Below are 14,815 nucleotides of genomic sequence, written 5' to 3'. Positions count from 1 at the left end.
ATATAAGCAACAAATAAAGAAAAAATAAAAGAGGCAGATTTCCCTCCTATCAACCTTGATTTAATCTATATTACTCTTGATTGGATAGGATAACCGGAGTCTTTTCTTGTAAAAGTTTCCCACCATACAGGTACATTTCATTTTGAAATATCTAGGACCCACAGAATATACTATGTCTTAAGAATTTTTTTGCTATAATTCTAGACCTATAAGACTATTCGATTTGTTTATTGATTCAATTCAATTTAGTTCTCTGATCATTTAGTATCTACTATAGATTGACATCAGTCTTCAGAGTAGTGTCAGCTTTCACAGCATTTTGTGTACGCTTCCAAAATAGAGAATAAAAAGTAGCAGCTCAGATTAACTCATTAGCAGACTTCATGCCCATGTTAAAATTAAACTTTCGAGATCCTTTAGGGTAGAAGGTATAATTTTGTTTGTTCTAATTTTTTTAATTTAAGTAACTTTAGTTAGGGCAGATCGTTCATTAGAGTTCCCGCAACTCCTTACTGTCTTATAACAGTTTTTCTTCGCCCATTTACATTAGCTATATTGAACCCTTGCAAGCATTTGAGTTTCAGCCCCAGAAGAGTCTAATCACCTTATTTTTAATTAGAAAACAAATGTTCACAGAGATTAAATAGCTTGGCCAAGGTGACCCAGCTAGTTAGTGGCACTGAGCCAGAGTCAAAATCCAAGTATACTGCCCCTTTTTCTAAGACACTGTATTCATTTCACTACTTTTTCTTTCTCTTTATCAGGACCTAACATTTATCTGAAATAAGAAGCCTCTGTGGTTTTTTTTTTAAGTTTTAAAAACTGCATCGTGGCACTTACAATTTTTATTTATATCTCAAGTTTAAAAATATCATTAACAGATTAAGCACATTACTACATGCTGTTTTGGTGTTTGCACTACTCCCCCACCTTTCCACTGCCTTTTAGCTGTCCAGAGAGCGAGTAAAGCGAAAAGGGAGTTATAAAATTACAAAAGAGAAAAGAATGAAGGGTTTAGACAGTTGAACAGGCATGGGGGAGTGGGGCGTTATCGGAGGGAATAACTGTAGAGGAAGGACAAGGAAGAAGGAAAAAGTGAAACAGTGGTTCCTGAAGATCTGAGATAGGAAGTGTTGAGACATAAAGACAGCTAGGTCATCAATCATTGTTCCTTTAGGGGATGTGCTGATTCTAGCAGATTTTTCCTTAGGCTCATGTAGCCAGCACCAAACAAAATTGTGAAGTATGCAAAGCTCCTCTTGGAATTCTTTGTACTTTCTTGCATTCAGCTCTATTTTTTAAAAAATGCAGTGCTTTTTCTTCTTTCTCTGGTCCATCTCAGGCTGAAAACCAGCTCTCATTTAACACCTTAGTTTTAAGACTTACTCTTCTCCTGGACTGTTGACATTTGAAGTCCTATCTTTTAATTGTAGGATACAAGAACCTTTCTGAAACGGATCATTTAAACATCGGTGAGCAGAGAGGAAATTATTTGAAGATGAAGGAATCCTGCCTTTATGTAAGGTGCACTTTATTCATATCAAGCCTAATTTCTAAAGTACCCAGCATACCCCCTTTCCCTATTCAAAGCCCTAGGTTAAATTTTTAATGGACAAGAAAGGTGCAGAGTCTGAGAAGGCAATGGCAATCACCAAGTAAATATTACATTTTTATAAAATTAACTAAGGGAAGCATCAATGAAGATACTCATTCCAAACAAGCTGATGTAACCCCTGGCTTATATTCAATTATCTGTGTGATTCAAGGGAAAGTAACATTTCTCATCAATTATTTACTTAGTTATTCAGTAGAGAAAATATTCAGTAGTGGACCTTAACCAATTTAGTATTTATAAACAATATCTTATTTCTCTTCATAATTGAGAGTAGAAGAAGCATAAGTAAAATAAGCAGAATTTCCATAAATTAGTAAACTGAAGTCACTAGAAGGTTGATTGCTATAATCAAGATCATGAAGGTCAGTAGAAAAATAAAAGCTTACTCAAAACTTCTAGATTCTGGAGCTAAACTGTTTGGTTTCAAATTTGGGTTCTGTCACTTGCCTCAATTCCTCATCTACAGAATGGGAATAATAATAATACCTGCCTCATGCAGTTGTTATGAGGATCAAGATAATACTTCAAAGTGTTTAGAACCTGGTTTGGCACTTTATCAGTGCTTGTTAAATAAAATACTATGACTATTATTTCTTTCTTGACTCTGAAGGCAACTAGTTAGGTCTACAAAATGACCTCATAAATCTGACATATAATTCAAATTGACATTGAACTTACACATCTATATCCAATTAACTCATTGCCTTGAACATGGTGCAAATGAAGAAAAGGTTATTTCATTTTTTGCATGGCTACAGACTTCAACATATCAAAAATGCACTTTCTTTGAAAGGAAATTGGATAGCACAGTGTGCATGAGGCATCTCTTCTCAATTATGTTATGTTTATAAAATGATGGAGAGTATGTTTGCCTTCAAAGTCCGTAACTTTTTTTCCAACAGCTTTATTGAGATATAATTTACACACTATTACAATTCATCCTGTCAATAGTGAACAACATTAGTGTTTATTGATTGGCTACTATGTCCCAAGTAATAAACACACATTGTTTCATTTAATCTTTATAAAAATTCTTTAACATAGGTACTGTTATTCCCAATTTAATGACTAAACTATAAGTTAAATACTTTGTAGCTAGAGGTTGAGATGAGGTTTGAATTCATGTTCATATGACTCCACTATTCTTCCCATATCATGCTGCCTTTCTCTGGAAAACTACTTAGTTCTCTTTCAGAGGTTGGGTGGGAAAGGAGGGAAACGTAACCCTTGGATGGTACTCATAGTTAAACAAACTCGAATTTTTAACTTGTCAAGAGTCAAATAGTATAAGAAATAGCAGTAATTGGAAGCTGTTTTCAGAATTTCAAATCAAGGATGATACGATAATACAAAATAGTATTATTTCAAAGAAAATAAGCAGTAATAATGCTGATACACACAAATTACAATGCCAATATACACTACTCTTGGAAGGGTTTAGCACTTCTTAGTAGCATATTACACCCATTTACTGCATTCCCACCAAATGAGTTAGGGTAGAGGTTGAAAACGAGTAAACAAGAAAGATCATGCAGGAATTCTTATCCATCGTTTAGTCTTTTCACATCACGTGTTATCTTAAAGTCAAATCTCCGGACATCTTCATGCTTGGAATTACTTAAGCAGTTTTGCCACAATTCATTTATGAAACACATATTTGGGTGGTTCTTATATGTTAGGCAGCATTGTGCTAGCCGCTAGTTGTACAAAGGTTTTGGGGGGGTTGTTTCATGACTCTAGGGCAGCTCAGTTTACATTTTAGTTTAGGCTTTCATACGGAGTGGTAATTAGTGTACTATAGTGTATAGACAGCCAGTGGGCTTTGGAAGCTGGATTGCCTCTCCACTTACTGTGTGACGTTGGCATTTGATTTTTGAGAAACCCGATTTTCCCATTTATAACACAACTGGCTTCAAATAACAGCTGATATTATCTATTTTCAGGTGCACACACCATGCGAAGGTGTGCCTAAGAAAATGTTACTTCCTAACACCTAGGAGAATGGGTTTCTCGCCCGTTTTTTCCCCTTTAGTACCTGGCATTCGATTCATATTTTACACTCTGTTCACCGAGGAACTGGAACATGTTTTTCACTGCAGCTTAGCTATCTGGGTGTGCCTGGGGAGGCGTCACAAAGAACCTGTAAAAGGTCTCCACCTACAGCGGGAGTAGAAGCGCAAGAAAGAGCCCAGGCAGAGCACTGCGGCTAAGCGTTCGGTTTCGGATTGTTCTCTGTTTGGCCCCATATTCACCGAGTTTAGGTTCTGCGACTCGCAACGAAAAGACTCGAGTCACGGACCTGTTAAAATTTTTCTGCCATATTTTAGCCGTCCCCACGCCCCCCGCCCCACCCTCAAGCGTGAGTGAATGCGCAAATAAGGATTTTCAGGCGTCTGTGGGAAAGAGGGAGGGGAAGGCAGAAGTCAGGGATGGACGGGGCGGTGGCACCGCTCAAGCGCGAGAGGACCGAGGCCCCGCAGACGAGAGTTAAAACCAGGCGGTCCCGGGCCGGAGGAGGCCGAGGCGAGCTGCTGGACGGGCGAGAGCCGATGGGGGGCAGCAGACCACCGCGGCGGACTCACTCCGCCCGGGGCCAACGCGTCTCCGGAGGTGCACCCCCCCCCAACCTTACGTCTCTTTTGGTTTCGACCTGCCGACTGGGCGGGGCCGCGGGACGCCATTCCCACAATGCTCTGGGGCGTGCTGCCGCCGTCGCTGCCGCCTCCGCTACCGCTAGTGGAAGAAGATGGCGGAAGGCGGAGCGGCGGATTTAGACATCCAGCGGTCTGACATCGCGACGCTGCTCAAAACCTCGCTCCGGAAAGGGGACACCTGGTGAGGGAGAGGGGTTGAGGTGGCTGCGGTTGCCCGAGGGTGGTGGAGAACTGGGCGGGAACTGCGGGCTGGTGTCTCGGTGGTGACAGGTGCGGGCAGGTCCGGCAGCGGCCGCCTCGGGCAGCAGGATTTTGGCCGCTCCCGAAAGGCTGGGGCAAAGATTGGACCCGAAATGAGGGCCAGAGTTCGTGGCTCGCCGGGGCATGCTAAGAGGCTTGTGGGGAGCGGCGGTGGCGCCGGCAGCTCGTGCAGTTCTCTTCGTCCTTCTTCCTCTGGTAGTGCCGCTCCCACCCCAGGCCTTCCCGAACGATAGGTTACACTCGTCGGTGTGAGTATCTTAATGTTTGACAGGTCCTGGTCCCGCAGCTGATCAGGATCTCACCCTCTTTACTTCTGTAGTCATTTCTTTTCCCGGCATTGTCGGCATCCAAGTTCCCTATTCTGATTCTCGTATTCTTCCGGGAGGCCGGCTGCAGGATGTTTGCGGTTCGTACTACACAGGTGGCATGTGTCAGGGCGCCACTTAAGAGAAAGGAACCTTAGTTCCTAGTTCCTTGTCAAAAGGAGGGAGGGGAGTACGGAACCTTAGGCTTCTGAGTGGTACCACGTGGTCTTGTGCCTTAGTGGAGGCTTGATAGACGCCGGCAGCGTTTATCTTAGAAGTGCAGCTCTTCCCTCCTGTTTGAAGGATAACGCAGGCCTGCGAAAAGTAGATAAGTCCACTTGAGGCTTAAGTCACTTGTTAACGTTCAAACTTGTAAAATACGAAAGGATATACTTAAAATACTGAAGGAAGTATTTGGAGATTTTAATATTTGTGGGCCGTATCAAGTGGTATTCAGAATAACTTCAGTATGTGAATATGTAACATAAAGTGCTCTGCTTTATTAGGAAGGATAATGCGCTTCTTTATTATAATAAAAATTATTTTCACTTCTCATCGTCACCATAACAGTGGTATATAATTTACAGAGTGTTTTTTCATTTATTCGATATGGCTTAGTGGAAGGAACATAAGATTTAGACCCAAATTAGGTTACCTTTTCACCACTTAGCTTGCAGTATGGCTTTGAGGAAAGTTACTTTAAATCATTGCACCTCAGTACCTTCGTCTGTGAAATGGACAGAATAATTTCATTATAGGGGTTTATCCTGATTCAATGAAATATTCTAAAAGATTTTCTATTTATGAGATAACATTAAATTTTAGTTACCTTCTTATCACCGCCATTTCTGATAAAATGCTGTGGTATTACAATCATTTTCAAGTAAGGTGGTAGATGGCAGACTTGGGACTTGAATTTAAGTACTTTGGTCTAAGTCTTGGTACTTTTTTCCTACTTTGTTAGGCTGCATACTATGTTTATATGATAAAAATCCCTGAGGGTGTAAACATATACTTGTTGCATTACAGCAAAAAATATTTAATAATTATTGTTCATATGGCAGTGTTCCTAAGATGTGTATTACTGTGGGGAAATTGGACATTTCCTAGGACATTTATGTTTACCTTGGCCTGTGGATTGTTAAAGATGAAATCAATCCTTGCTTCTTATTGTTTGTTAAAGAACACTTTAAAATTCTTAATTTATCTTGCCTATTACCACCTCATAAAAAGATAAATGTGGATTTCCACAAAATAGAAATCTACAATTTAATATATAGATATTATTTATAGGAATATTCTCTTTAATGTTGTTGTGGTTTTGATATACTGAGTAATAATTGGCGGTGTTGATACTACAGGATGATGGGAGCAATATGAGTATTGTGAGCACTAAACGTTAAAGTTTAGCATTTTTATTTTTTGACAAAGTTACAAAGTTTTAAAAGATCTATTTAAAAGAGTAAATACAGGAAGTCCATAAATTTGAGTCATTTCAGTGCTTCCATTTTAAAGAAAAGGAAACTGAGGCCCAGATACTTAGGTAAGAGCAGAATGTGCAAATTTTTATCTTCACAATTGATTTCCCCTCTTATTTAAAGAAAAAAATGCAGGAAAAAGATGGTACTGGGATACTGCAGAAACTGTATAGTTTGGTTTATATGCGAGCCAGTTTTCTTGGAATTAGCAGGTGAAACCTGTCAAAAAAGGAATTAACAAAAGTTTGATTCAGAGTTTTAAGGAGAATAATTTCGTAAGTACAAATTTGATAATGTATTCATGAGTACAGAATTAGTAAAGATATTTATTAATTTAGTTGTAACTTGGGTTCATGTTTTTGGAACTCATTAAAACTTGTTGAAAAGTTATTTGTCTTTTTAAGGTCTTAAAAAATCATTGGATTAGTCATTTATGGGTATTTGGGCAAATCCTGTTTGTTATTTTATAGCTGAAATGGGCCATATGCAAATGGCACATTGTCTTGGTATATGTATATAACTATCTTGGAAAGACTGATTGGACTATTGAGAAAAAATGGTAGGTTTACCATGAGTTTATTCTTGAAATTTTAATACTAATGTTTGATGTTATAATGAAATGCATGGAGATGAATAAAGTTCATTAATTAGGTTGTGAGCACTTTGCAGATAAGGACTGCCTCTTAGTACTCTGGTAATTAATGCTAACACCTGGGCAAGGATAGAAATTTGCTTCTACATGAATTTCTGTTTATTTGTAAATAGTGAATGATTTTTATCTGGAAGCTAACCTTCTAGAAATGAAAATAAGTTACACATGTCTGAGATGAGGAGAAACAAACCTTATGATATGTTTGGTATTAGACTTCATAGTGACAGTAATGTCAAAATTGATGCAAGAGAGTTGTAAAAAGGTTGGGTATAAAAGTAACACAGATCTGCATTAGATGGAGTAAAGCAGTGGTCTTGTATGCTGTTTCTTGATCTGTGTTCAGCTCCAAGGAGAGATTCAGAAAACCATGAACAAGACTGTTAGAATTTAGAAACTATAGAGGAAGAATAAAGGAACTAGAACTGTTTAGCTTAGGATGAATGAAAGATAACTTAATTTTCAGATACATGGTAGTTTCTCCTGATAAGATAAAAGGAAAATTTGTTTAAAGTTCATTGCATGTAAGTATGTTAGGGATGGAGGAACCTATTGAAGGGGATGATAGTTAAATGAATAAATGTACAAATGTACAAAGGCATGTTGTGGGTTAGGGAATACTCTCTTTGGAGATTTCTTTTAAAATAGATTTATTATGAGTAAATAAACAGATGACTACAAATCACCAAAATCACTGCTTTATTTCCCCATTTTATTAAATGTTATTCATCTACCAATCATTTTCACTAATTTTTATGTTCAAGTATGTTCAAAGCTAACTTTACAAATTAAATTTTGCATGTCATTTTTATATAAACCCTAATAAAATAACTCTAGTAGGTTTAAGGTAACTTTGGAGAGTAGCTTTAATTTGCATTTAGAGTCATTTAAAATATGTATGATGTTTTTGTCTCAATAAACTGCCAAGCAATCACATCAGTCAGGTTTTTAGATAAGAGAGACACTAATTTCAATTTCAGAGCTTTCCTTCCATTCCTACTCTTTTACTTAGAAGTCTTTGAGGCTTTATTTTATATGGTCCCTTATGTTTTTGCAACTTTGATTTACACTAACAGAAAATAATCGTAAGTCAAAAAATCAGTTAATAATGTAAATGGACAATATTAATCAATATGAACTCCAAATTGTTTAGTGTGTACTTGTTGAGAAGTTTTTACATTACTGTTACGGTTAACTTTAGTTGTAGCAAAGTGTTTACCACTGAAATAGGGTATATATTACATCATTTGCAGGAAATGAAACCAGAAAGCAAAACTGTTTTTTAGTGTTGGTAACTTGATGAAAATAAGGACAGAAATAGGGACATTAAAGTGTATTTTTCACATTTTAGTTGCTTAAAATCGAGAAAAGCAATTTTTCCTAATTTAATTGTTTTCATAAGTTTTAAAATCACTTGTAAGTTGTTAGTGAAGCCAAGATTAATGTACCCTATTTGGCCCAGAAGATCCAGAGCTTTAGTCAGTGATTTCATTCATCTACCTAGTGACATTCAGGCTTTATTTTTTCCTAAATCATACCATTTTTTTTATTAGCACATACAAGGTATTAACTAGATGTTCTTTTTAGAAAATAGTTTTGTGACAGTTATTAATCTTGCTTGCATGAAAGTATAGTAAGAAAAAAATTGTCAGGCTATGACCTATCATATTACATTTAAAAACTCTGTGCTAGGTATTGTTGAAGTACTTACGTATGTTAACTTATTTACTCATCACCACAATTCTAGGGTACTAGAATGTGAATGTGCTCTAATTCACATTTGCCAGAATAGGAATTCACCCAGATAGGCTCAAAGAGGTGTTCACACATTGATATATCTGAGATTTGAACCCAAGTCTGGGGCTTTAATTCAGGCTTTAAAATTATTGTTCTACGCTGCCTTTTATTTTAAAGATGCATTTTAAAGTGTTCCACTTTTTTAAAAAATGGACATTCTTTTCTCTTTAAATGGAGTCTATTTTATATTTAGCAGCAGAATTCTTCCATTTTATCCCACACTTGTTTCTTGTGACTGTTCAGTTTAGATATGGTAGAAAATCTTAACATCTTGCTTTTGGAAATTAAAATATGTTTAGAGATTAATAGGTTATTTACTGAATATGTGGAATAAATATTATTTTGATCCAAAAGTACATTTAAACAAAAGAAACTGGGATTGTGTATTATTTAGATTTGGAGTTTTAATTATCAGTAATCATAAGCGATTGTTAGAGGCCATATGGCCCCTTTTCATATAGTTTTACAGAAACAGCATATCAAGCAGATAGAAGAACTTGTAGGATATTTTGTTTTAGTACTTTGCCCATATTTTAAAAGTGTTTGGTTTACAATAAACCACAAATACACAAGACTTTTTTTCAACTAAGAATCCATAGGAACAGCCCAACACAGAAAATGCAAATGTGAAAGTTTGGTATTTTATGTTCCATGTTTACCAACTTTTTGTGAATTTTCAAAGTCAAAGCACATTTGAATTAAGACAGTGGAAGGTACATAACCATATTGATACCTCTTTAACATCTTCCTGAAAACTGACAGTCCATGTAACATCACTGCTAATAAAATCAATTTTGCCGTGTTAGTCATTAGATATATTTGTTTTATTACATGAGTTTAGAGTGATTTTTCTTTTCCTCACTTTGAGAATCACTTTACAAAAAAACCATGATTATTATAAAAGTGAATTGAAACACCATCAGATATATTGGCAGGGAGATAAAGGGAAGGTTGAGAACTACTGGTGGAGGTGTTTACATGCATTATCTGATTGGAGTCTCAAAATAAGGATCAAAGTATGTATTTATATTCCTTTCTTGTAGATGAGAAGTTTGAGCTCAGAGAAATCAGTTGGTTTGCATGTGGTTCACAGGTGATAATACCACCACTAGTGAACCTTTATTGAATGCTTACTCTGTTCCAGCCACTATTCTAAATGCTTTATACATGTGCAGCCATATAATAAGAGCAAGTGCTCTTATTTACCTCATTTTACGGGTGTGTGATGATTTCAGAGCTGGTTTTTCAAATATTATTTAAATACCTGGCTTATAATGATTTAGAATACTAAATCCTACCAGTATCTTCTTAGTATTAAAAATGTTTTGTGCTGTCACTACTTAAATGTAATTCAAACAGTATTTCATAAGGCAGTAAACTATTTCTTCTTAGTCTCCATATAGAATTTTTCAGCGATTACTAGTTTTTCCTTCCCTGCGTAATGTCAGCCTGGTTTATGCCTCTTATTTTCATTTCCTTAGTTACTACTGTAATTCACACTCTGTATCTTATATTTATTCCTTTGAAGTCGTTTTTCCAGATTCTTTCGCCATCTATTCTTTAAACAAAGGGAATGTAGTTCCTTTCAACTTTATCATCCAGTTTACACAGAAGCCACTACTAAAGAAACCTAGAATAAGACTGATTGGTAGTAAGTGACCTCAGTTTTGGATACAGATTAAAATGATGTATCTGAGGGAACAATCAAGAATAGCTCCTCAAAAAGAAGAAGCTCAGATTCTAATATAAGGCAGAAACCCTCTATAGGATTAACCTATATTTGGTTATGCCTAGAATACTGCTTCTGTCGGTAAGATTCCGCATGGTTTCTTTATAGCTCTCCAAAAAGAAAAGGAGGGTAATGACTACTTTTTCCTCTTCATGAGGAGGAGAATTAAGAATACTGTCCCTTCCACTCTCCTTTTAGTTTTGAGAAGACCCACATATTAGTGTGATAATTCCTTGTGGTTCAGGAAAATCGTGATTCAGGAAACTGTTTTAGCAGAAGTAGCCATAGAAAAGACTTCCTTTGTGAAAGAAGTTAAAGGCTCTCACAAGTAAGTCCAATGTGGCTCTGAAACCAGGCTATTCTGAGTTTCAGAGAGGCAGTTTTTGGGTTTTTTTTTAATTGAAGTATAGTTGATTTACAATGTTGTGTTAGTTTCAGGTGTACAGCAAAGTGATTCAGTTATACCTATACATATATCCATTCTTTTTTAGATTCTTTTCCATTATAGATATTACAAGATATTGAATATGGTTCCCTGTGCTATACAGTAGGTCCTTGTTGGTTATCTGTTTTATATATAGTGGTGTGTATATTTTAATCACAAACTCTCCTAATTTACCCCCCCACCCCACCCCCCAAAACACACACACACACACACACACACACTTTCCCCTTTGGGAACCATAAGTTCTCTATGTCTGTGAGTCTGTTTCTGTTTTGTAAATAGGTTCATTTGTATCCGTGTTTTTAGATTCCACATGTAAGTGATATCATCTGATAGTTGTCTTTCTTTGTCTGACTGACTTCACTTAGTATAGAGAGCCAGTTAAAACCTGGGAGCATTAGAGACAAAATTAAAGAGCATCAAGTTCCTGTAGTAAAATACAAAAAGATTAAGAATGATAGGGTGATAATTATATTTATCATGTTGTACATTACATCTCTAGTATGTATTTATTTTCTAACTGTTAAGTTTGTACCTTTTGACTGCCTTCATCCAATTCCTCCTCCCCCCCACTCCTGCCTCTGGTAACCACACTCTTTTTATGTGAGTTTGGTTGGTTGGTTGTTTTTGTAGTATAATTGTGCTATATCACTGTGTTACTTCCTGTTGCAGAACATAGCGATTCGATATTTCTATACATTTCAAAATGATCACCAAAATAAGTCTAGTTGTGATCTATCACCATGCAAAGATATTACATAATTATTGACTATATTTCTGGCACTGTACATTTCATACCGGTGACTCATTTATTTTGCAGCTTGAAGTTTGTACCTCTTAATCTCATTCACCTATTTCTCTCCTCCTCCCACCTTCCTTTCCTCTAGCAACCACCTGTTTGTTCTCTGTATCTATGACTCTTTTCTGTTTTGTTATGTTTGTTCATTTTTTAGATTCCATATATATGTGAAATCATACGTTTTTGTCCTGTCTGAGTTATTTCATTTAGCGTAATACCCTCTACGTCCATTCATGTTGTTGCAAATGGCAAAATTTCATTCTTTAAGGCTGAGTAGTATTCCATTGTAATATAACTAACAGTGCTGTATGTTATATATGAAAGTTGTTAGAGTAAATCCTTAGAGTTCTCATCATAAGGAAAAAAGTTTTTTTCTATTTAATTTTGTATTATATGAGATAATGGATGTTCACTAAACTTATTGTGGTAATCATTTCATGATGCATGTAAGTGAAATCATTATGCTGTACGCCTTAAACTCATATAGTGCTGTATGTCAATTATATCTCAATAAAACTGGAAGAAAGAAAAAAAGAATGATAAGGGTTAAATGATCATGGTTAAAGAGACCCGATAATTTGGGTTGCTTTATATTATTTAGCAATATAACAGCTTGACAAAGTTTAACAGTTTAATCAAGAGATTTATCTTTGATATAGATGGAAAATGTGTTTTCATAACTTTGGATATCAAGCAGAAGAAACTTTTGACTCTCAGGAGAGATGTAGCTAAGTATTTATATGTACCGTGTAGTTGTGGCTATGATTACAAATATTACCACTCTTTTATAAGGTTAAGAGCTTTTTGCATGTATGAAATAAGTGATAGTGTTCTCATTTTACAGATTCAGAAACTGAGGTACAGAGTTAAGTGCACGTGGTAATAGACTCAGTCAGTGGTAGAGCAGAGATTCTGACCTAGGCAGTCAACTCTAAAGCCTGCATTTTAAACTGTACTGCCTGCCTATGAGTGATAAGCCATAGCAATTTATGGAAGCAATTTTTTGAGGGATGAATACTTGAAAGTATTAGAATCAAGAAGTGACAGCTTTGTCATATTAGTAAAACACCATATTCATCTAGTTATCCATGTGAGGAACCTCTAGAATTTTCTAGGTCTTTCTGGTTTAGCATTCTAGTCGTAGCAGTCTCATTTCTAACTAATATAGCTCTTTGATACAGATGGTGGTTCCCGTTTCCTGCAAAGTCTTTACGTGTTCCTACCTTATAGGACCTTACACATCATTCATATTATTTCCAGTACATTTTACTAAGCCCTGACTTTCACTTTCTTCAAAACCAATCTCTGTAAAATCATCCGTAATAATTCCATCCAGATCTATGGCCCTTTCACTCTCTTTTTTTTTTTTTTTTTTAAATACAAGAGCTTTATAGTGATATAATTCACATATCATACAATTTGCCCACTTGATGTGTACAATTCACTGGATTTGAGTGGTATCTCATTGGGGTTTTGATTTCAATTTTCATAGTGGCTAATGATGTTGCACATCTTTTCATATATGCGTAATGACCCTTTGTATATCTTTGGTAAAATGTCTGTCTAGATCCTTTGCCTATTTTCCAATTTGGTTATTTCGTTCTTTATTATTGAGTTTTAAGAGTTCTTTATGTATTCTGGATACAAATTCCTTATCAGATAGATGATTTGCAGAATTTTCCCTGATTCTGTGGGTTTTCTTTTCACTTTCACAATCTTACTTGGCCTCCTTCCTGAGTTCTTTATTTGTCTCTTAGTTTAGATGTAAAAAGAGGTCATAAAAATTAGTTCTTGCCAACTGATGAATTTAATGTGCAGAGCAGAAAATAGGTTGGAAACGCTTCAGATCTAAAAATTAAGATATAAAGGCATGATTATTTTGTTTATTTGATGGTTTATTTGAAAGAACTTCATAGCTTTCTTTGGTTATGTTTTACTGATGAGTTTTAGTTTTTGGTACTTAAAAAAATTCAGTGAAATATCTAGTTTATAACGATTTAAAATACTACATACGGGACTTCCCTGGCGGTCTAGTGGTTAAGACTTTGCCTTCCAATGCAGGGGATGCGGGTTCGTTCCCTGGTCAGGGAGCTAAGATCCCACATGCCTTGTGGCCAAAAACCAAAACATAAAACAGAAGCAATATTGTAACAAATTCAATAACGACTTTAAAAATGGTCCACATCAAAAAAACAAATAAATAAAATACTAGATACTATTAATATCTCTTTTAGTATTAAAAATGGTTCATGCTATTGCAACTCATGTAATTTAAACAGTATTTTATTAAATGAGAGGATTAGTCATAGAGTGAATTAATATCCAAAATTGTTTATGCTGTTAATTCTACGCACAATAGTTACACATGTTGTTCTCAGATTAAGTGTGCTACATTGGATTAGGCTGAAATTTTTGTGTATCTTCTTAGTTGTAAAAGAGTGACAGTATTATGCCTACTTTGAGGAGAAAAAGGTAGGATTTTTTGGAAAAAATAAACGTCATATTTATGTCAGTATTAGGCAATTAAGAAAGAACTGCTTATCTGAAAGTTGTCAGCATAAACATGTACTAATCAAAAAAAAAAAAAAACAACTATACATTCACTAGCTCTGTGGTTTTCTAAATCCAGCTTTTGGGATCTCCCCATTTCCCTGTACTGCTTTTAAATGTCTTTGTATTCAGGACTATTTCTAAGTCATTTATTGGTCCCTTTATATCTTTCTTAAATTTGCTTCTAGTGTGTATAAAAACACTAAACAACTTTTGAGACTCTCCTATCTTTCCCCACTACCATCCCCCCAAAACAACCAAACAACAACAAAAAACCTACAACCTGGCTTTTTTAGTTCTTACAGTAGCTTTTCTGCATTTGAGGACTGTCTTAAAATTGACTCAGATTTATTTTGGGTCCTAAAATTGACCCCGCTTCTCTGGAGCCATTGAAGATTATTCTGTCCAGACCACAGTACAAATTGTCTTTCTTGATGCCGTTAGAATATTTAGCACCATACAATTGAAGTACTCATAACTTTATGTACGTTTTTGATTTATAAACATTTCATGAGTATTTGAACCTCCCAACA

The 14,815-nt window shown here is 35.8% G+C and overlaps 1 protein-coding gene across 5 annotated transcripts in view; it reads left to right on the top strand.

Moving 5' to 3' along the window:
- The first annotated feature begins 4,066 nt into the window (after positions 1-4,066).
- The window catches only part of USP15 (ubiquitin specific peptidase 15), a 117,606-nt gene continuing 106,857 nt past the window's right edge, over positions 4,067-14,815 (top strand). For all 5 annotated transcript variants that reach the window (XR_009702642.1, XM_061206271.1, XM_061206270.1 and 2 more), the window contains exon 1: positions 4,067-4,450. Coding sequence is in view for 4 of the 5 variants with exons in the window: in XM_061206271.1 (XP_061062254.1) it covers positions 4,362-4,450 (89 nt within the window). In the remaining variant the exon portion in view is untranslated. The remainder of the gene's footprint in view (positions 4,451-14,815) is intronic.

The sequence above is a fragment of the Eubalaena glacialis genome, chromosome 11 (assembly GCF_028564815.1).
Source record: "Eubalaena glacialis isolate mEubGla1 chromosome 11, mEubGla1.1.hap2.+ XY, whole genome shotgun sequence".
Classification (NCBI taxonomy): domain Eukaryota; kingdom Metazoa; phylum Chordata; class Mammalia; order Artiodactyla; family Balaenidae; genus Eubalaena; species Eubalaena glacialis.
This window is presented reverse-complemented; position numbering and strand designations above follow the sequence as displayed.